Raw genomic sequence first — 21,839 nt, forward strand, 5'->3', positions numbered from 1 at the left:
CTTAACCACACAAGGTGATACTCAGTCAATCGCAGAACCAGGTCAACTGAGGTTGATTTCAAACACTGAAGGCTTCATGGAAGAGAAGAGTTTGTGGGCCCATCTCCTTGGCTGGAGAATGGGTGACCATATTTTCAGACTGCAACTTCAGCTTCGATTCCCCAGGCTGAGGGGGCGCAGTGGAACTCACCCGGTTTCACAACTGGCTCATGTTTGATCTGTGGCACGATCCACGTGGCGATGATAGATCAGGACGTGACACCCTCACAGAGGTCTGATGTTTGCCATTCTCCTGATCACATGAGGTGAGGGGGAAAGGGAGTGGTAATGCTAAAGGCCCAGGTGAATACTCTGGAGAAATGGGTTCAAATTCCAGCGCAGCAGATGGTGGAACTTCAACGTCATGAATCAATGTGGAACTTAGCAGTTCTCCACAGTAACGGTGACCATAGCAACAAGCATCGATTGTTAACAACCCATCAGGGTGACGTTTTGTCCTTTACAAAATGAAATCTGCCATCCTTATCCAGTCTGACCTACACCTGACTCCACACCCACAGCCATGTGGTTGACTCTGAACTACATCCTGAAACAAAGAGCAGTTAGGGCTGGGGAATAAGAGCTGGCCTTTTCTATGACATCCCATGAAAGATAGAAAGAAAAAGGCTCTAAGCAATCCAGTGAGTAATACAGGAGACAACAAATATTCAAAGGACAAGGAGGCAAACACAGCAAACCAGTGCTCCCTGCACAGTCTTTCTCTCAAACTTCGGAAATGCTGACCTCTGCGGCATCTGTTTGGAGGGCCAAAGTCTCAATGTTAAGATCCTCTCGGAGCTTAGCTCCTGTTATGAGATTTTCTGATGCAGAAGAGAGTTTCTACACCCGCCTTTCCAGACCAAGAAGCTGTTAACAACTTTGGGGATCAGTGAGTGTTGAACGATTTAAGTAGCTAAACAGAGATAGGGTGAAGATGGATGACGATGCAGAGGGAGGAAAACAGACAGTGTTGGCAATAAGACAGCTGAATAGTCAGGAGTTCGGCTGAGGGTCACACACATATGGAGATGGCAGATGGTCAGATTCAGGCTTTGACAGTTTTCAGGTAGAGGAAGAGGGTTGTTTGTTAGGGAGTAGTTGTGATGGGCACAAAGTGCATCGCTTTCAGTCTTCCCAATATTTGGTTGGAGGATATTTCTGCTCATTCAGGATTGGACGCGAGCTCAGCAGAGAGATTAAAAAAATGGTATTACAAGGATTTAGGAGAGGTGGTGACATGTTAGAATTAGGTATTATCAGAACCAGATATATTTTCAGATGATATCATTGAGAGGCAGCACATAGATAAGAAATGAGAGGCCAAAGGAAAATAATTTAACTTCAAGGATACAAACATAGAAGATAGGAGTAGGCCATTTGACCCCTCAAGTGTGCTCTGCTACTCCGTATGATAATGCCTGATGAAGACAGAAGAGGGGGAACCAGAACACATTATATACCCAGACTCCCAAAAGGTGCCATTCAAAGGTTCATAGACAAAGTAATGGAATTCGGGATGAGAATTAGTATGGATAGAGGATTGCTTAACAGGAGGCAGAGTGTCAAGACTGAACAGAGTATTCCCAAGTTGAACGACTGAATGTTACGAGTTCTGAAAGGATCAGTGATGGGGCCTCAGCTATTCACGATCTACATTAATGGCTGAGATAAAGGGACCGAGCAATGCAAGTTTGCTGATAATATAAAGCATAGAGGAAACATAAGCTGTGAGGACAACAGGACAGAATGAGGCTTCAGGGTGTAACAGATGGGCAAAATGAATGGTCACAGAGACAGATGCAGCATATATAATGTGTGAAACTGATTTCACTCACTTTGGTGGCAGGAATAAAAAAGTGGGACATTTTAAGAAAAAAGGATGAGAAATTTGGAAATGCTGTGAAGAAGAGGAGTCAGAGTCATAGAGATGTTCGGCACGGAAACAGACCCTTCGGTCCAACCCGTCCATGCTGACCAGATATCCCAACCAAATCTTGCCCCACCTGCCAGCACCCAGCCCGTATTCCTCCAAACCCTTCCTATTCATATACCCATCCAAATGCCGCTTAAATTTTGCAATTGTACTAGCCTCCACCACTTCCTCTGGCAGCTCATTCCATACACGTACCAACCTGTGTGTGAAAAAAGTTGCCCCGTAAGTCTCTCTTATATCTTTCCTCTCTCACCCTAAACTTATACCCTCTAGTTCTGGACTCCTTGACCCCAGAGAAAAGACTTTACCTATTTATCCTATCCATGCCCCGCATAGTTTTTTAAATCCCTCAGCCTCTGATGGATTTGTAAATATTTTCTGAACCCTTTCAAGTTTCACAACATCTTCCCGACAGGAAGGAGACCAGAATTGCACGCAATACTCCAACAGTGGCCTAACCAATGTCTTGTACCAGCTGCAACATGACCTCCCAACTCCTGTACTCGGTACTCTGACTGATAAAGGAAAGCATACCAAAAGTTTTCTTCACTATCCCATCTACCTGCGATTCCACTTTCAAGGAGCTATGAACCTGCACTCCAAGGTCTCTTTGTTCAGCAACACTCCCTAGGACCTTACCATTAGGTGTATAAGTCCTGCTAAGATTTGCTTTCTCAAAATGCAGCACCTCACATTTACCTGAATTAAACGCCATCTGCCACTTCTCAACCCATTGGTCCATCTGATCAAGATCCTGTTGTAATCTGAGGTAACCCTCTTCGCTGTCCACTAAACCTCCAATTTTGGAGTCATCTGCAAACTGACTGACTAACTGTACCTCTTATGCTTGCATCCAAATCATTTATGTAAATGACAAAAAGTAGAGGACCCAGCACCGATCCTTATGGCACTCCACTGGTCCCAGGCCTCCAGTCTGAATAACAGCCCTCCACCAACAAGTCATAGACTCTGACAGCACAGAAAGAGACCATTCAGCCTAGATTGGTCCGTGCCAATCAAAATGTCCCTCCACGCTAACCCATTTCCCTGCACTTGGCCCATCTCCTTCTAATCCTTCAAGTATTTATCCAAATGCCTTTTAAATGTTGTTAATGTACCTGTCTCGACCACTTCTACTGGCAACTTATTTCATATGCGAGCCACCCTCTGTAAAAAAGTTCCCCCTCAGGTTCCCTTTTAATCTTAAATAAAACTTCTAACGTTAAACTGATGCCCTCTGGTCCTCAATTCCCCAACCCTGGGAAAAAGACTGAGTGCATTCACCCTATCCATGCCTCTCATCTTATACACTTCTTTAAACCCCCCCCCCACCCCCAGATTCTCCTACGCTCTAAAGAGCAAAGTTCTAGTTTGCCCAATCTCCCCCATAACTTGAACCATTGAGTCTAGGCAACATCCTTGCAAATTTCTTCTGCACTCTTTCCAGTTTAATAACATCCTTCCTGTAACAAGGTGACCAAAACAGCACACAATACTCCAAGTTTGGCCTCACCAACGTCCTGTACAACTGCAATGTAACTTCTGTACTCAAGATGCCCTGCCTGATGAAGGCCAGTGTGCCAAAAGCCTTCTGCACTGTCCTGTCTACCTGTGACTCCACTTTCAGAGAATGGTGAACCTGAACTCCAAGATCCCTCTGTTCCACTGCACTCCTTCAGGCCCTACCACACACCATGAAACTGCTACCTAGATTTGACTTTCCAAAATGCAAGACCTCACATTTATCTATATTAAACCCCATTTCTCATCCCACTTCATCAGTTGATCAAGGTCCCGCTAGAATTTCTGATAACCTTCCTCACTGTCCACGATGCTGCCTATTTTAGTGGCATCAGCAAACTGACTAATTACCCCTTGCACATCCTCATTCAAATCATTGATAACAAACAGTAATGGGTGCAGCAGTAAGCCCAAGGTACTCCACTCGTCACAGGCCTCCAGTCCAACAAGCATCTTTCTACTATTACCCTCTGCCTCTTACCATCAAGCCAAGTTTGCATCCAATTTGCCAGCTCGCTCTGATTCCATGTGATCTAAACTTCCTATCATGTGGAACCTTATCAACGGCCTTACTGAAAACCATATAGATTACGACTACTGCCATAGTCAACCTTCCTGGCTACTTCAAAGAACTCTAACAAATTTGTGAGACTTGATTTCCCACTCACAAAGCCAGGCTGACTATTCCTAATCAAACCATCTTTCCAAATCCAAGTTTATCTCATCCCTCAGAATCTTCTCAAGTAACTTATCCACCACAGATGTTAAGCTTACTGGTATATAGATAACAGGCTTTTCTTTGCAGCCCTTCTTGAATAATGGCACAACATTCATTACCCTCCAGCCTTCCGGGACCTCACCCGTGGCTAACGATGATGAAAAGATATCAGCCAGGGCTCCTGTGATTTCTTCTCTCGCCTCTTGCAGTGTTCTTGGATACATCTGGGTCAGACCCAGGAGATTTATCCAACTTCATACATTCTAATACATCCAACATATGATCATGGCTGATCATCAAACTTACTAGGCTGTTTCCGGTTTCTCCCCCTCCATTTCCTTTCATCCCTTAAGGCCCAAGTGCTGCATCCAATTCCTTCTTGAAATCAAACAATCGTGACTGCTTTCTGGGGGGAGTGAATTCCACAGGCACACCATTCTCTGGCTGAAGAAATTCCTCATCTCAGTCCTAAAGGGGTTACCTTGAATCCTTACACTGTGACCCTGGGTTCTGGATTCCCCGGTCATTAGGAACATCCCTTCCGAGTCGACCTGGCTTCATGTCTAGCCCTATCAGAACTTAATAGGGTTTTTTAATTAAATATTCTGAACTCCAGTGAATATAATCCTCATCAATTCAACCTCTCTTCTTATGTCAATCCTGTCACCCAGGTATCAGTCTGGTGAGCTTTCACTGCAGTTCCTCTGCAGCCAGAGCATCCATCCTCAGACAACAAGACGCCCTTACTCATGTACTTGAATCTTCTCACTATGAAGGCCAACATACCATTTACCTTCTTCACCACCTGTTACACCTGCATGTTTACTTTCACTGACTGGTGTACAAGGACATCCAGGTCTCAGTGCACTTTCTACTATCTAAATTGAAAGCTTTCCTGTTTTGGCTAAAAATAAAAATGGATAACCTCACACTTATCAACATTACACTGCACCAGACATGCATTTGGCCACTCAGCCTGCTCAAATCACACTGAGGCATCTCTGCATCCACCTCACAGCTCATCCTCCCACCCAGCTTTGTGTCATGTGCAAACTTAGATATTACATTTAGTTCCCTTGCTAAATCATTCATTGTGAATAGCTGGTTCCTAACACTGACCCCTGTAGTACTCTATTGGTCACTGCCTGCCATTCAGAAAACGAGCTGTCTATTCCTTCTGTCTGCCAACCGGATGTCAATACACTGTCCTCAAATCGTATGGCTTTAATTTTACACACTAATCTCTTATCCAGGACTTATCAAAAATCTAAATGAACCACATTCCATGGCAGTCGCTCTCCAACTCCATGAGTTGTATCCTCGAAGAATTCCAATAGATTTGTGAAGCATGATTTCCCTTTTGCCAATTCATGCTGACTCTGTCTAATGGATTGTATTTTGTCCATGACCGATGTCAGACTAACTGGTCTATATTTCCCATTTTTCTGTCTCTCTCTTTTTAAATAGTGGGGTTACATTAGCTATCCTCCAATCCATAGGAATTCCAGAGTCTGTAAAGTGTTCAAAGATGACCAATGTATCCACTATTTATAGGATCACTTCTTTAAGTACTCTGGAATGTAGGTCATTAGGCCCTGAGGATTTATTGGGCATTTATCCCATTTATTTTTCCAACACCACTTCCCATTAACAGTTTATAAATGCACATGTACAAAGGAGATCCTATGTAGGGGTGCGCTAATATTAAAGATCCAAACATTTGCTCACACAAGTAGCTATTTTATATTATACTGTGTTGTCTTCTGACCTACGTACAAAGAAACGCGAGAACGGAACCCATTGGTAACCTGGGGATTCCGGGAATAGATTTCCTTTCGTCCCTCAGTCACACTAAACCTCCGGTTCCTTGATATTTATGATATGCCCGCTTTTGAGAGAGCAACCAAACAATGTACTTAGTTGGTCAGCCAATTCCTTGTCCCCCATTACAAATTCCTCTGCTCTTGACTGAAAGGAACCTAACTTGTCTTCATAATCCATAGAAATTTTGACTTCAGTTTTTATTCCCCACAAGTTTACCCTTGTACACCATTTTCCCCCTCATTATCAATCCCTTTCTGCACCACCATGCCAGAGGTCTGTTGCTTATTTCTGGCCATTTGCATACCTCTACTCTCCCTTGTAACTAGGGATTTGGTCATTTTTCCCTTTTTACTTTTGCATCTAACAGGATGTCAGGCTAATAGGCTAATAGTTGTTATGCCTTTCCACTGTCAATCCTTTCAGTAAAAGTTCCGCATCTATCACAGTCTCATATCATTACTTCCTCCATTTAGATTGTGGGCCCTAATCTCAGGATCAATTACATCACTCTCCACCTTTGTGAGGAATGCTATCATATTATGGTCACTCATCACCAATAGGCCTTGCATAACTAGACTGCCAATTATTTCTTTCTCATTAGCAACACCCAGTCGAAAATGGTCTGTAGTCTACTCAGTTCCTCAATGCATTGGTCCAAAAAATATACATATTCCAGGAAATCATCCCATACATTATTACTACTAATTTGTTTTGCTCAATCTAAATGCAGATTAAATCATCCATAATTAGAGTTGTTGCTTTACTGCATGTGTTTCTAATCTCCTGAGTATGTCATTCCTTACGTCACTACTACAGTTTGGGTGTCTATATACAGGCCCCACTCATGCTTGTTTTTTTTACCCTTTGGTGTCTCTCAGCTCTGCCCATACAAATTCCACATCGTCAGAACTAATTCTCTTTAACCAGCAGTACAATTCCAATGCCTTTTCCTTTTTCACTGTCTTTCCTGAATATTGAATACCCCGGTCACCCTGCAGCCATGTGTCCATAATTCTGATTATATCACATGTATTTACATCATGTGCACGATTAATTTGCTTTATTATGAATGCTCCACACATTAAGCCACAAAGCCTTAAGGCTGGTCTTTTTAACATTAATGGGAACAGGACAAGTAATTTTGACTGTCGCCCTATTTGATCCTGGGTTGAGATTCCTCTGCCTTTTACTTTTCTTACTCACCCCACCCCCTCTATTTTTTATTCTAGTCCTTGACTGTCCTCCCTCTGACACTTTGCATAGGTTCCCATCCCCTGCCATTTTAGTTTCAGGCCTCCTCAACCGACCAAACACTTACCCTAGGACATCAGTCCTAGTTCTGCCCGGATGTACCTTGTCCAATTTGTTCTGGTTGTACCGCCGCCAGAACCAGTCCCACTGTCCCCAGGAATCTGAAGCATCCCCCCATCCCCTTCCATTACCAGCCACATCTTCAATAGGATATATTCTGCTATTTCTACTCCGACACTGGCACTGGCATAATCCTGAAATCACGACCTTTGAGTCCCAATTTTAAACTTACTTCTGCATCCCTATATTCTGCATTTAAGACCTCGTCCTTTTTTTTTAACCCAAGTGTACCATGACCACTGGCTGTTCATCCGCCCCCACTATGTAGCCACTCTGAGACAGTGATACCCATAACACCAGGGAGGCAACATATTATTCTGGAATCTCATTTGTGGCAATATAAATGCCTGCCTAATACCCTTCCAATTGAAACCTTTGTAGCTATTGCATTCCCCCACTTTTTACACCTCCCTTACAGAGCAGAAACATCAAACTTAGCCATTGCTGCTCTCCCAAGTACAGTTCTTCTGCAGCCCCCCCTTTATACACAGCACTGTTACTCCATCAAAGAACTCTAATACATTGGTTAAACATCATTTTTCTTTGGCAAAAGCTTGCTGACTCTTCCCAATTACCTTGAGGTTTTCTAACGGCAGGACTATAATCTCTACTGATCAATTTTAACACCTTGCCCATGTCAAAATGTCAAGCTAACTGAGCTTTAGCTTGGTGTTTTCTGCCTCCTTGTCTTGAATGTAGCAGGTTCCTACTTTCCAACCTGATGGTAGCTTTCTTGAATCTTGGAAATTTTGGAAGAAAATACCAACTCATCGACTACCTCATCATCGCAACCTCTTTAATGATTCCCGGATGAAGCCCATCTGGACCCAGAAACTTGTCAGCTCTAGCTTCCTAAGTGGCACATTGTGACTGTAATTTTGATATTTTCCTATCTCTCTTCCACCTCCAGACTTACAGCTATTACTGGAATGTGTTTTGCATCCTCCATGGTGAGGACAGAGTAAAATATTTGTTCATTTCATCAGCCATTTTCTAATCATCTACTATTAACTCCCCATCCCCATTAAAGGACCAACACTTATTTCACTTCCTTTTTCTTTCCAGACACCTGTATTGCTACACTTGCTATTTTTACATTTCTCACTAGCTACCTGTCAAATACTAACATCTTTGTAATAGACTTTTAGTCATTCTCTGCCTTTTTAAAAATATTCTGACTAATCACCCTTGCACAATTATGGTTTTTCCCTCAGCTTTGACACTTTTCCGAGCTTCATTAGCTATGGGTGGTGTGTCCTTCTTAGAATCGCTGCAGTGCGGAAACAGAACGTTCGGCCCAACAAACCCACACTGACCCTCCAAAGACTAACCCACCCAGACCCATTTCCCCAATCCCATTAGCCTATATTTAAGCCCTGACTAATGCACCTAACCTCCACAGGCAATTTACCATGGCCAATTCACCTAACTGCACATCTTTGGATGATGGGAGGAAACCCACGCAGACACAGGGAGAATGTGCAAACTCCACACAGACAGTTGCCCAGGATTGGGGGGCGTGAGGCTACAGTGCTAACCACAGCGCCATTCCTTTTAGAATATCGCCTTAAATGTCTGCCAGACCCTCTCTATTTAACCAGAATTAGATAATTAGCGTATTCAGGGATTTAATCAAATTGGCCTGTCGCTGAGCCTAGTCAGCCAGTGTAATACAGTCTGAAACATTAATCATAGACCCAGGCATCTCCCTTTCAAAATGGATATAAGATATTTAAATCACATTGTGGTCAATGCTATACACCTGTACTCTGAGATCTTGAGTTAACCCTGGTACTTTGAATCTTTTATCTTTGCATCACAGGATCAGCGAGCAGTCTTGGAAGAGGCACGCATGTGGCTCAGCCAGATTCGGTGATGAATGGCTAAATGACACATGGTTTCTCTGCTATGTAGGCCCGAGTCCATTTCTGTGGATTTAAGGGAGCAGAAGTGGAGGCCATACTCGGGGGAAATGGTCAAGGTGGGACAAGAGGAATGACATTTAAAAGTTTGGGGGCAACAAAGATGGATACAAAACTGCGATGCGCAAATTGATGGCTGCGAAACAGCATGGTGAACAGCCGATGGCTCAAGCTCAGAATCTGATAACACCACTGAGTGACTTTACACACAAGAGAGTTTTACACACGAACTAAGACAGATAGAAGGGAGAAGAGCAATACAAAGTATGTATATAGATTCACTTGCAATGGGAATAAAGAAGCCAAGTGAGAAGATACAACTGTACCTCGATAGACATCTGAAGGACAACGAACACAGAGGAGAGGGGTACGGTCTGAAAAGTTGAGGTACAGTTTGAAATCACCTGGGATAAAGGAATCAGTCAGCACAGTAGTCGAGAGGGGGGAGCCAGGAAGGTCTCTCTCTTTCAGAGAGCAAGCAGTTTTACCCCACTGCAGTATTCTTAATTAGTAACCAGCCCAGGGCAAAGCTTTTACCCTGGTTATCACAGACTGCCATGTGTGGGATCTTACCCTGTGAAAATGAGAGATGTTTACCTACAAAAGAGTGACAAAACTTCAAAAATATTTCATTGGTCGTTAAACCCCTTTGAGTCTTCCTGGACTAACATTTATAGTGTACATTTCTTCCAATCTTTCTTTGTTCATAGATTTCTAACAGGGAATATCCAGTTAGTCATTCAATGTCATTACTGCTAATGCCACGCCTAGTCTTATTGATTTAACACAGTTAAAAATCACAACACCAGGTTATAGTCCAACAGGTTTAATTGGAAGCACACGAGCTTTCAGAGCGACGCTCCTTCATCCGATGATAGCTGATGAAGGAGCGTCGCTCCGAAAGCTAGTGTGCTTCCAATTAAACCTGTTGGACTATAACCTGGTGTTGTGAGATTTTTAACTTTGTACACCCCAGTCCAACACCGGCATCTCCAAATCATGATTTAACACTGTGTGATTAGCATCCTTCTTACATCATTAAAGGAAAAACACTCCAGATTAAACACACAGCTGAACCTGAAGAGGTAAGGCAGAGAGAGAGAGAGAGAGAGAGGTAAGAGAGAGAGAGAGAGAGAGAGAGAGAGAGAGAGAGAGAGAGAGAGAGAGAGAGAGAGAGAGAGAGAGAGAGAGAGAGAGAGAAAGAAAGAAAGAAAGAAAAAGAAAGAGAAAAAAAGAGAGAAAAAGAGAAAGAGAAAGCGAGGAGAAGCAGGGGGAAGGAGGAGAAGGAAGAAGAGGAGGATGAGATCAGACAGAAAGGGAGAAAGCCTGACAATGTCTGACACACAGCCTCAACCCTCAGTTGGATCTCCTTGTTTATATGATTCCCACTCTGCTCATCTTTCCTCCAGACACACGACCTACCCTATCCTGATCAAATACCTTGCCTCGACCCAGTTTTTTTTTTCAGATCAATGCTGTCATTATTTCAAACTAACAGACTTACACCCTCTGCCCACGTTGATCCTTCCTGTCTGAAAACAGAACAAAAAGAACTGCTGATATTGGAAAATCTAAAACAAAAACTAAATTGCTGTCAAAACTCAGCAGGTCTAGCAGCATCCGTACAGAGAAAGCAGAGTTAACATTTCAAGTCCAGCGACTCACCATCAGAGCTCATCTCAGAGTCCTCTCTGCTTTTCCTCGTCAAACTCCTCGATGAACAAGATTTCCTACTCAAATTCTTTTGAATTGCCTGTCACTGATAACACAGACTGATTGCAAAGGCAACACATCCCCCATCTGATGCATCAGCTTCATCTCTACAGGGCAGACCTCACGTGATGCCATCCCAATGCAATATATTCTCTTGCTGTATGTGGTAAGATTGGGAAAGTTGCTATACAAATGTAACTTCGAAACACATCTTCGAATGCTATTTGACGAATACAGGGAGCATCAGTCTGGAGTGAAGAATTCCCGCACAGTCTTATCCTGCCTGCGTTCATGTGCATGTGAGTTAGGAGCAGAACAAGGCCACTTGCCCCTCAAGCACGCTCCACGATTCAGGAAGATTCAGAGATCATTGCGTTACTACTAGTGTTTATCTTTTTTCCAGGTTTCCTGCGTGGATGCAGTTTCCTTGATCTTTAAACTCAAATGGCAATCAGACTTTCCCAGGCGGGAGAACGGGTATGGAGGGTGGTTTGCAATAATTGTCAGATTGACCCTTATTTTCAAAAGTTGACTAATTGTTCAGTGATAGTGGCATCAGGGGGGAAATAAGCGCAATCGCTGATGTTCCCCTCCCATCAGACTGCCACCTAACCGCGGTAGTGTGGGAGGGAAAAGGGGGGAAAAAGGGAAATAAAACAAAAAAAAATTGTGGCCTCAGGCCTCCCTCCCTCAGGCACCGTGCCTCTGGCCACCTCCCCAAGTCTTTGGGGACCTCCAACCTCATTCTCTGCCCGGAGCCTCTACCCCTCTGACAATGTCCAACATAGAGCTGGCCCACAATCCCCAGCACAAATGTTCCAGATACAACTCGCCCTCCACTACCTTGTCCAAGTTGGCAAGAACGTGAGAGCCAGAGTGCTAGGCCTTGCCTTGCTTTCACTGGTCCAGCATCCACGGTCACACACCCACTGCAAACCCTCCCAAAGCAGGCTTTGGACAAACCTCCTTGGGTTGACAAACGTTCGGCAATTTTTCTGCTCTTTACCCCCAAGGGCACTGAAGCATACTACAGTTCAGTCAACACACAACAGTCTGCATGACTCAGCAATTCTTCACAGGAGTCACTTACCAAAGTTTATTTCATTAAACCATTTTATCATTTCCTGCAGTTATGATCTTTAAGGTAATCGTTGCACTTCACTGCATACTCCATCTCAGTTGTACATAGGAACGGGTGCACACGCAAAAGGACATCATGTCTGGGCTAGCAAGCTGCATCTGTCCTATGTCTTATCACAAAATCATTACACAACCGCTTCAATCTAGAAGGGCAAGGGGAGAGTAGATACATGGGTACATCACATCACCTCTCCAAACCACTCAATATCCTAACGTGGAAATATATCACTGTTCTTTCATTGTCATTGGGTCAAAATCCTGGAATTCCCACTCTAATGGCAAGCAAGAACATATGCACTGCAATGGTTCAAGGTGGCAGCTCACCACCACCTTCTCCAGGGCAACTTGGAACAGGCATAAGAGATGCCCATGTGCCATGAATGAAATTTTTTTATTTAAAAAAAAAGCATCCTTTCACAAGCTCAATGTCCCAAACTGCTTTATAGTCAATAAAGTACATTACAACAATGACTGCACTTCAGAAGAAAGAAATGTGGCAGCCAAATTGCACATAGCAAGGTGCCATAAACTACAATGTCTGAACAACCAAGTGGTTGACTTCAACAGCATTATCTACAGGATAAATATTGGCCAGGACTCTTTAGGAGAACATTCCAGCTCCTCTTTAAATAGTGCAGTGACACTTCTTACACCCGGGAGGGAGGAGTTAAGACTGCTCCTTTGTCTCACAGCTCACCTCTACATGTGCCAGTCTGGATTATCTGCTCAGGTTTCTGAAATGCACCCTTCAGCTTCTGTCTCAAAGTCAAGAGGGTTAGAAGGCTCACTGGAGATCACTGCACAAACAACCGCAATCAATGGTCTTAACAAGCAGAGGTCCATTAGAGTGAGGTTTCTTTTAAGGTTATATAACATCCTTGAACTAGGCCAGCATCCTCTCAGTTACTCTTCACAGCAGTGACGCGACCTCGATCAATGTAGCGAACATGTGGCTGTGGTGCACCATTGCCCCTCTTTCTCTTGGTTGTTATCAAGGCAGTTAGCTACATTACACTTCTCTCTGCTTTTCAGTTAGTGTCCGCCCTCTCTGAGGACCTCTTACCAAGTTTTTAGCATCTTCAGCAATAGCTCATCCCTCCCTCCAAAGTCCATCCTTGGACGCACTTCTATTTCTCAATTATATCAGAATTCTTGGTAAATGCCACACTGACTGAGAAGAAATACCTGGCAATCATTTAAACTTGCACAAGTTCCAGAAGTCAGGGTGCTGGATGATTACAGTATGTGAAATATTACAACTCTAACAATTGCAAACTGGTAGAATGAGATGTTGCTATCATGTTATGGAATGGCTCTGAACCCATCCAGAAGAAACAGAAGTACACCATTCAGCCCCTTGAGCCTTTCCTGCCTTTCAATACGAGCAAAGATGATCTTTTTTGCAACTACACTTCCCTGTCCTGTCACTCGATCCCCACAGATGTCAGAAATCCATTGATCACACTTTAATATACCGAATGACCAAAGGAGAACTCCAAAGATTCAAAACCTCAAACAAAGGCATTTTTCCATTTTGTCCTGATCCTGAAATTATGAATCTTAATTCTGAATACTGCAGCTGAAGGAAGCAACATCCCACCGTGTTAAACCCTCTTAAGGGTTTCAATTACATCAAATCTCATTCTTGTGGAAACTTGAGAGTACAGGCTCATTCCATTCACTCAATCTGTCCTTACAAACCAATCCTCTAATCCCAGGAATAGAAACCAAACTATACATTGTAATGCATGTGTGATCCCACCAAAGCCCTAGACAATTGCAGCTGGATTCTTAGACTGTATTACTTCAACACCCTGATCAACAATCCATTTGTCTTCCTAATTCTCTCCTGTACCTTCGAGGTAAGTATTTTGCGTTGTGCACGCAAAGGTACCAAAACCTGTTCGAAGGCTATGCCGATCAAAAGAGAAAAACCTCAGTTTTCCACATTATGCTGTCATCTTCACGGTGATTCACAATACCTATATAGTCACATTTGCAAACAGTGTCCTTCCGCATCTAACAGCTTACTTTCCTACCTAACTGTGTAGGCACAGCGATGAAAGTGAAGTCAGACTATTATTTGAAACCTGCTTTCCAAAAGGTGAATTCCAGTTCCCTCATCCCCTCCATCACTAAACAGCTTATCATGTATTACCCCCATCCTCTTAGCTGCTTCTGTGACAGAAACCCACATGAGCTCTTGATTCTTGACCTTAAATAGCTGGTGTCCCACGCTCTACTGGCTAAGCGCTTTCGGTTCTCTGTGTCATTGTTGCCTTAGTGTTCACCATCACCTCTGTCTTTGTTGACGTTAATGAGCTCTCAGCTAAGCATGACCTCACTCCTGGCCGCACTCTTCCCATTTCCGATCTGGCCCAGACCCAGAGTCCTCTGGGTAAGCTTGTTCCTTGAACCTGACACCTTGAACACCTCCAGTTTAAACTGATTCGTACCTGCTGGCGATGCCCTCAGCTGCTTGCGTTCTAAATCCTGGGACATCCTCACTAAACCTCTTCACCTCTTCTCCCTGCAAGACTCTTGGTAACATTTACATCATCGGCCCTAATATCTCACCACACTGCTCAGTGTCGAACTTCGCTGGAATGTTTTCTTTAGTATCTGAAGGCACTATATCAATGCAACGTCTTGTTGCTGTAAGCTTCAGTGGCTACATTCAAACCTCCATATTGTCTTCAGCTCCTTTGAGATCTCTCCTGCTGGCATATTCCTCTGCACCTGGTCATTACCTCTGCCCTCATTGAGCTGCACGGAGGCCCAAGCCCTCTTTTTAAACATTATTGTTTGTACATGAGTGTTAATCCTTCCCTGGCATCAGCCATTGTTCTCTAACTTTCCCAAGATGTCCCCTACTCTTCCAACTCCAGCACCTGGTAGCTAGACCATTACTCACCCAGAGCACTCAAATTTCCTCCCCAAACACCTCTGCTCTTCACTTGTCTCACCACTCCCTCAGAACATAAGTCGTTCATTTGGACGTTTGCCTCTCCATGCCCTTTAACATGGAGGTATCCATTTCTCATGTCTGATGGGTCCATTCTGACTGTTGACTGCAAAATCCAACAGTCCCTCAGCCAAACGAGGAAACCTCTGAACTTGGTGTTTACACCACACTGGTCATTTCAAATGTGTCAAACACAAGTCAGTTACAGATGGCGCCTGATATTCTACAAGAACCCTATAGCACGATGTTTCACAGTGGAATTACCTTTTACTCAAAGGCATTAATTAACATAGAACGATCAGTGAAACCACTTCACTGGAGTCAGCATCGTCAGAACAACAATAACTTGAAATTTATACTGCACCTTTAAATATCTTCAGGAGCTCTATTAAACATAACCTGACACCAGGCCATATACTGAAACATTAGCGTAGGTGGTAATTCTACTTGGACAAGGGGATTAGGGTACATGGGTTTGACACTCCCAGTGAGAGTCAGCATCTTGAGGGAAAAAGTGGGGTCTGTGGAACTGCATCCACACACCCTGTTAGAGCCCACCACCTTCATGCTAAGGAGGAAGTGGGAAACTTTAAAAATAAATAACCCCTCAAATGTATTTTATTATTACTCTTTACAACAGAATAAGACACTAGCTGATGGGGCTATTGGGAATAAGGGTCAGAGAGTGGGACAGAAATTAAGTCAACAATTTAGTGTGTAAAAGACCAGTATTTTAATTTTCAGATGGGAAAAAAACACTGCTTTAAACCAAGGAAAGAGATGCTGAAGTTTTGAAACAAGTTACTGAGACTCACTGGTAGTTACACAGTTGCTTTGTGCATGCAGTGGAGGGGTGGGTGGAGGGATGGGTGGGGGCAAGAAGAGGAAAGGTATGATTGTTGGACTCAGCATCATGAGTGTGCGTTCAGGACAGCTTTGCTCACAGTCCGTTAGATTGAAAGACCTGATCTAGACAACTGCCTGTGATTTGAAATGCTCTGCTATGATGACTCACTGATTGGTGAGCAGTCCGCGTAAGCAGTGTACGGCAGAAAGTCTCCAAAGCGCTAAAGAGTTGATCCCTCTCTCTTTGTAGAAAAACAAAGAATTAGAAGATTGCTCACTTTTCTCAATTCCCATTTGCTTAGAAGTTGCCTATCAGTGACTGAGATACTACCACCCTGTAATCACAGAATCCCGAGAGTGAAAACAGGCCATTTGACCCAAAGTCCACACCGACCCTCCAAAGAGTATCCCACCCATTCTCCTACCCCCCGGTACAGTTCCCCTGACTAATGCACCTAGCCTACGCATCACTGAATATTATGCGTAATTTATCAAGGCCTATTCACCTAACCTGGGACTGTGGGAGAAACCCAGAGGAAACCAACAAAGGGAGAATGTGTAAACTACACACAGATAGTCACCAGAGGGTGGAATCGAACCTGGGTCCCTGGCGCTGCGAGGCAGCAGTGCTAACCACTGAGTCACTGTCCGCCCCATATGTTCAATAAAAACTGGAAAGAAGATCGGAGGAGGACCCAGAAGCAGCAAAAGGATACCTTACCTAATCTTGCAGACTCGGTGCTATTGAACGGTGTTCCCCTAATATTTTTCTCTATGTTTTTTCTCTTGTTTGTTCATCTGTCTGTATGCGTGTTTAGGGATGTAACAGGTAGGGCTTATGTCAGAGAATTGTAAACTGATTTTTTTTGGCTTGTGGTCAGAATTGATTTATTTGTAATCATAGTAGCTTCTTCCAAGTACAGAAACCAGTCAGTATTTTCTGTTAACTTCAATTCAGCAAACAGAAACATAGGGGACTTTGAGCAACTAGATTAAATCTTTAACTTTCCTGACAACCTCAGGAGTAGTGGGTCTTGAGTATTAGCGTAACTTTCCAAGAGGATTATTACATCTACTTGACTAATTCAAGTGACTGATGTGTGTATACTGTTATAATTAAACTTTGCACTACGCATTGTAGGAGGGAAAAATAAACAGTAACTCTTTCACAAGGATTCGTTGGTAACCTCAGGATTTCATTCCCTCCACTTAATTAAAAGGAAACTTTGCAATACTTTAGGGAGATCCCATTTGTGATAGAAACAATGAGAGCTTAAATTTAACAATTCATCTTTTTGGCACATCATTTGCAAAGTTGGCATTTGCTTTTTAAACCAAACAAATTAATTAAAGGGGCATTCCAGGTCACTCCACCAGGCATGTCAGAGTCAATCACATTTGGAGGCAGATACAGGCCATACTGAATAAAGACTTCAAATTTTTTGTTTTAAAAAGGCAATGAATCACCTGAGTTTTCCATAGCAAACCAGCAATTTCAACAGTCACTCTTAGAATGCCACTTTCTTCATCCTGAACATAAATACTAGAACTGCCAGGGTAGGATTCAAATTCTCAGTTTCTGGATTGCAAGTCCCAATAACATCACCGTCACATGGCGGAAGGACATGGGAAGGAGACAGGGAGCCAGGCAACTTAAGGAGCAAAAACAAAAGCACCTCACCACCGAGGTACCTCTGGAGTGTGACCATTGCAATACAGGAATGCAGCAATCTACGCACAGGGAGATCTCATAAACGAACATTCATGTTTTTACAACATGACAGTCTTTTTTAAACAGAGATGCAGGCCTAAAGATAAATTTTGATCAGGCCACTGGTTTGCTTGTCTTCAAACAAAGGTACACAGAATCTTTCACATTCAATCAGGGAGCAAATACAACCTGATAGTTCAATGGCTCATCTGAAAGGCAGCACTAGATAATTTCACTTATAATTCCTACATTAACTGGATCTTGCCTTGTATCATTGACTAAATACTATTTGCAATGACCTACCATTGACTTGGGCTTTGTGGTTGCCACCATATTGGCCAAAGTGTCCTCCTCATCCACTTGACCGAAGACGTGAGCATCGTACGCAACCGTCATAGAAACCTCTTCCATCATTTTGGCAGAAAAGTAACGAATTTTAAAAAATAATAAATTAAATAAATAAATACCACCTAAGTGGAGGGAAAAGTGTCAAGAGACTGAAGAGTCTGCAATACATCCACTCTGGGCACTAAAATGGGTCGTGGTGAAGGAGCAGATCAAGATCAGTCTTCTTTCCTCGAAACATGGGTTATGCACCACAGACTCCATCAATTGACGGCATAGTAGCTCCCATTGACAGAAACCCGAGAGAGTGTTGAATGGTCGGAGTTTTAATTAAGTGTGTGCTCACTCTTTCCACATCTGTGCTGAACCCCAATTCTGAAGCGGCGCTTCCAAATTCAGGAGATAAACAGTTCAAGAGACGGGGGTAGACGCGGATTAAACACTGTCTCATCCCTTGGAGGGGAGGGAGATCCTCAACTGCAGCCTGCTGACCACTTCCTGCCTGCCGTCTGCCAGAATTCAGAGCAGGGATTGAAGAGCTCGGTGGCCGGTTAGCACTGGCTGCTCCGAGCGCACGTTCCTTTGAGGGGGTGGGCTTGGCGAGCAGTTTAAACCGTCATAAACGACATCCTGTGCCTCTGGACAGAGTGAATGCAGAAGCCGCGGAGGCTGAGTTTCAGAGAGCACGTGTTCACGCTCACTCTCACACATCGATTATCTGAGGCTCTTCGTGTACACACACACACACGAAAAGAAAACAGCAGCACAACCACAAAGAAATTGTGGCAGTGGGCCACCTCAAAACTGCCTTAACTATTTCCTGGTTCAGATCATTCCCTCCGCAGGTGTCTCAAGAGATTCCAGGCTTGAATCAACTGAATGGTATTTTGCAGTCCCTTGAGAGCGCGAGCCCCCCTGCAGGAGGGAGTAGCAGGCTCTTTAGGGGAGTCAAGCCGTCAGGAGTTTCTGGAAAGGTTGCCTGCCATTTTTCACAACATAAACTACCTGTTCCACAAGAGGTGAAAGGAGCTGCAGCCAGTGCCTGTTCCCACAGTGAGCTCTCTCCGTCTAAGGCGACTGCAGCTTTTCTTAACACTGTGCGAAACCAGGAAGCAGCAGCGATCAAAAATAAACTTTCAGATGCTCTAGATTCCTCCCTAATTCACGTGCTCTCTTTCAAGGAGTGGCTTGTTTCGGTCTATCAGTTCCTAAGGGCAGGTTAATCAGAGACAGAGAGAGAGAGAGGCAGACAGAGACAGAGAGAGACAAACAAGGGAGGGGAGGGGAGAACCACAGACAGACAGAGACACACACAGACACAGAGAGAGACAGAGACAAGAGAGAGAGAGACAGACGCACACAGAGAGACAGAAACATAGACAGCAAGAGACTCAAACAGACAGAAGGCTGGGGGAGGGCAGGTGGGCAGGAGTGGCCCTGTGAGGCTCAGTGCTAGCAGTCACAATCAAAAGTAGTACTGCTCCTCAATGTAACTTCAACTGCGAGAGAGGGAGAAACTCAGAAGGAAACACAGTCCGTTAATTAGGCAACACCTACTTGAAGATGAACACAAGAAGCTTAAGTACAATTTACAGATCGTTGGAGGGTGGATGGGGTCGGAGGGTGAGGAGAAATATTTGACAATTTGCTGTTCTTTAACAGTCCAGCCTTTCTCATTTATATAAAACATTTCAGGACCTCAGGCATGTCCCAAAGCTCTTCAGTCAATGAAGTATTTAGAATCATAGAAACAGACCCTTCGGTCCAACCCGTCCATGCCGATCAGATATCCCCACCCAATGTAGTCCCACCTGCCAGCATCTGGCCCATATCCCTCCAAACCCTTCCTGTTCATATATCCTTCCAGATGCCTTTTAAATGTTGCAATTGTACCAGCCTCCATCACTTCCTTTGGCAGTCCATTCCAACACGCAGTACCCTCTGCATGAAAATGTTGACCCTTCGACCCCTTTTATATCTTTCCCCTATCAACCTAAACCTATACCCTCTAGCTCTGGACTCCCCAACCCCAGGGAAAAGACCTTGTCTATTTACCCTATCCATGTGCCAAGTATACTCATCGCTGCAATGTAGGAAATTTATCTGTTCGACGACAAAAAATTGTAGATGCCAGAGATCCAAAATAAACAAGAAATCAGAAAATATTGGAGAAACTCAGTGGGTCTGACAGCATTTGCAGAGAGAAAGCAGTTACTGTCCCAAGTCTATTGATTCTGAAGAACAGTCACTAGAGACTTTTCTCTGTACAGATGCTGTCAAACCTGCTGAATTTCTCCAGCAATTTTGTTTATGTCTGAAACAAACATCTGTCAGTTTGTAAATAGGATGATCCTGCAACCAGCACCATGATAAATCACCAGATGGTATGTTTTAGTGATGTGGACAGACCTTGCACATTCTTAAGCTTCCCCCCACCTGAGGAGATAGATGTGGCCTTGATTTAAACATTCATCAAAGGTTGGCACCATTGACAGTGCAGCACACCCTCAGAATCCAATGTCTTGTTGGGTAATGAAGCCCCTGCAGTAAGGACTGGAACCTAGAGGCGAAAGTGGTACATGCTGAGCACAGTCGGTGAATGAGAAAAAGGACAGATATTCCAAGTAGCTGTACTCTCCATAACTTCTACGGATAGGTGTTCATGGTACCTCAATCTGACAGCTGCTTCAGGCTAGCATACAGAAAGTGTTTCAGGAATGCTGCACATACCAGTTATACCTCCACATAGCATTGCCTGGTGGCGCACAAGGAAGGAGCCAACGGGAAGATACTGCAGCTCAAAAGTAGTGAAGTCACGACGTACAAGCTCCCAGTGTCACATCCTCAGCACACACACTGCTTCCACTGTGGCTGGGACTATTTGGTGCACACTCCTGCAGAGGATGAGTTGACAAGGCTTCTTCCTGAAATGGAAAGCTCTACATCTCGCCTTCTTCTAGACATCACCTTTCAGGATCTTTGTTAAAATCCAAATCGGCCTCGAGACATTACACTGCAAATCTGAAGGGCAATGATAGCTACAGAATGTATAAAATTAGGACAGGCTGTGACACGGAATGTGGAGTAACACTTTACATATTAATCAGTGAACAAGTTTCCGTGCTCATCACAGTAAGACTATCTGAGGCTGCTGTCCATGTTTAATAACTCCACGTTAGCCTAAGTGCCAGTCCGAAACATAGTAAAGCCTCCTCTAGCCTTTTAAACAGGAAGTAAAGCTCCCTCTACACTATCCCCGTCAAACTCCCTCCCTAATGGAACTGAAAGTCAACCCACAGCAGGTGGATTGCAGCAGTTCAAGGAGGGAGCTCACTGCCAGCATCAGGGCAACTAGGGATGGGCATTAAATGCTGACCAGCCAGAGATGCCCATATCCCACAAATGAATTTTCTAAACTCTCAGGATAGGAACAGCATGGGGTTACATCCAGAGTAAAGCTCCCTCGATACTGTGCCCATCAAGCACACCCAGGACAGTGGCAAAGCTCAAAAGGGAGTTTAGAAAGAGGTGGGGAAATTTGTCTTTACTGATGACAACTTGACCTCAGCAGAGCCTAAAGCCCCTTATGGCAATCAATTACTAATGAAATGCTGTCACTACTTTTGTAAGGAAATGTGGGTCCAGACTGCTTCCAAAAATAGCAATGAGATAAATGACCAGATTATCTTGCAACAGTGGCCAAGCGGACAACATTCGCAAGAACAGTTTGGTTAATGGATGCGGTGTAATAGAAGAATTTCTCCGGCTCTTCACCTATTACTTAAGCCTTT

At 43.9% G+C, this 21,839-nt stretch overlaps 1 protein-coding gene across 1 annotated transcript in view; it reads right to left on the reverse strand.

Annotated features, from left to right (window-relative positions):
* Window positions 1-18,967, reverse strand: part of LOC132818921 (rab GTPase-activating protein 1-like) — a 42,220-nt gene extending 23,253 nt beyond the window's left edge. Inside the window, exon 1 of the mRNA XM_060830050.1 lies at window positions 18,007-18,967. Coding sequence (XP_060686033.1) covers window positions 18,007-18,117 — 111 coding nt within the window. The 5' untranslated portion in view covers window positions 18,118-18,967. The remainder of the gene's footprint in view (window positions 1-18,006) is intronic.
* Between the last annotated feature and the right edge of the window lie 2,872 nt (window positions 18,968-21,839).

Source organism: Hemiscyllium ocellatum, chromosome 9 (assembly GCF_020745735.1).
Source record: "Hemiscyllium ocellatum isolate sHemOce1 chromosome 9, sHemOce1.pat.X.cur, whole genome shotgun sequence".
In the NCBI taxonomy this organism is placed as follows: Eukaryota; Metazoa; Chordata; class Chondrichthyes; order Orectolobiformes; family Hemiscylliidae; genus Hemiscyllium; species Hemiscyllium ocellatum.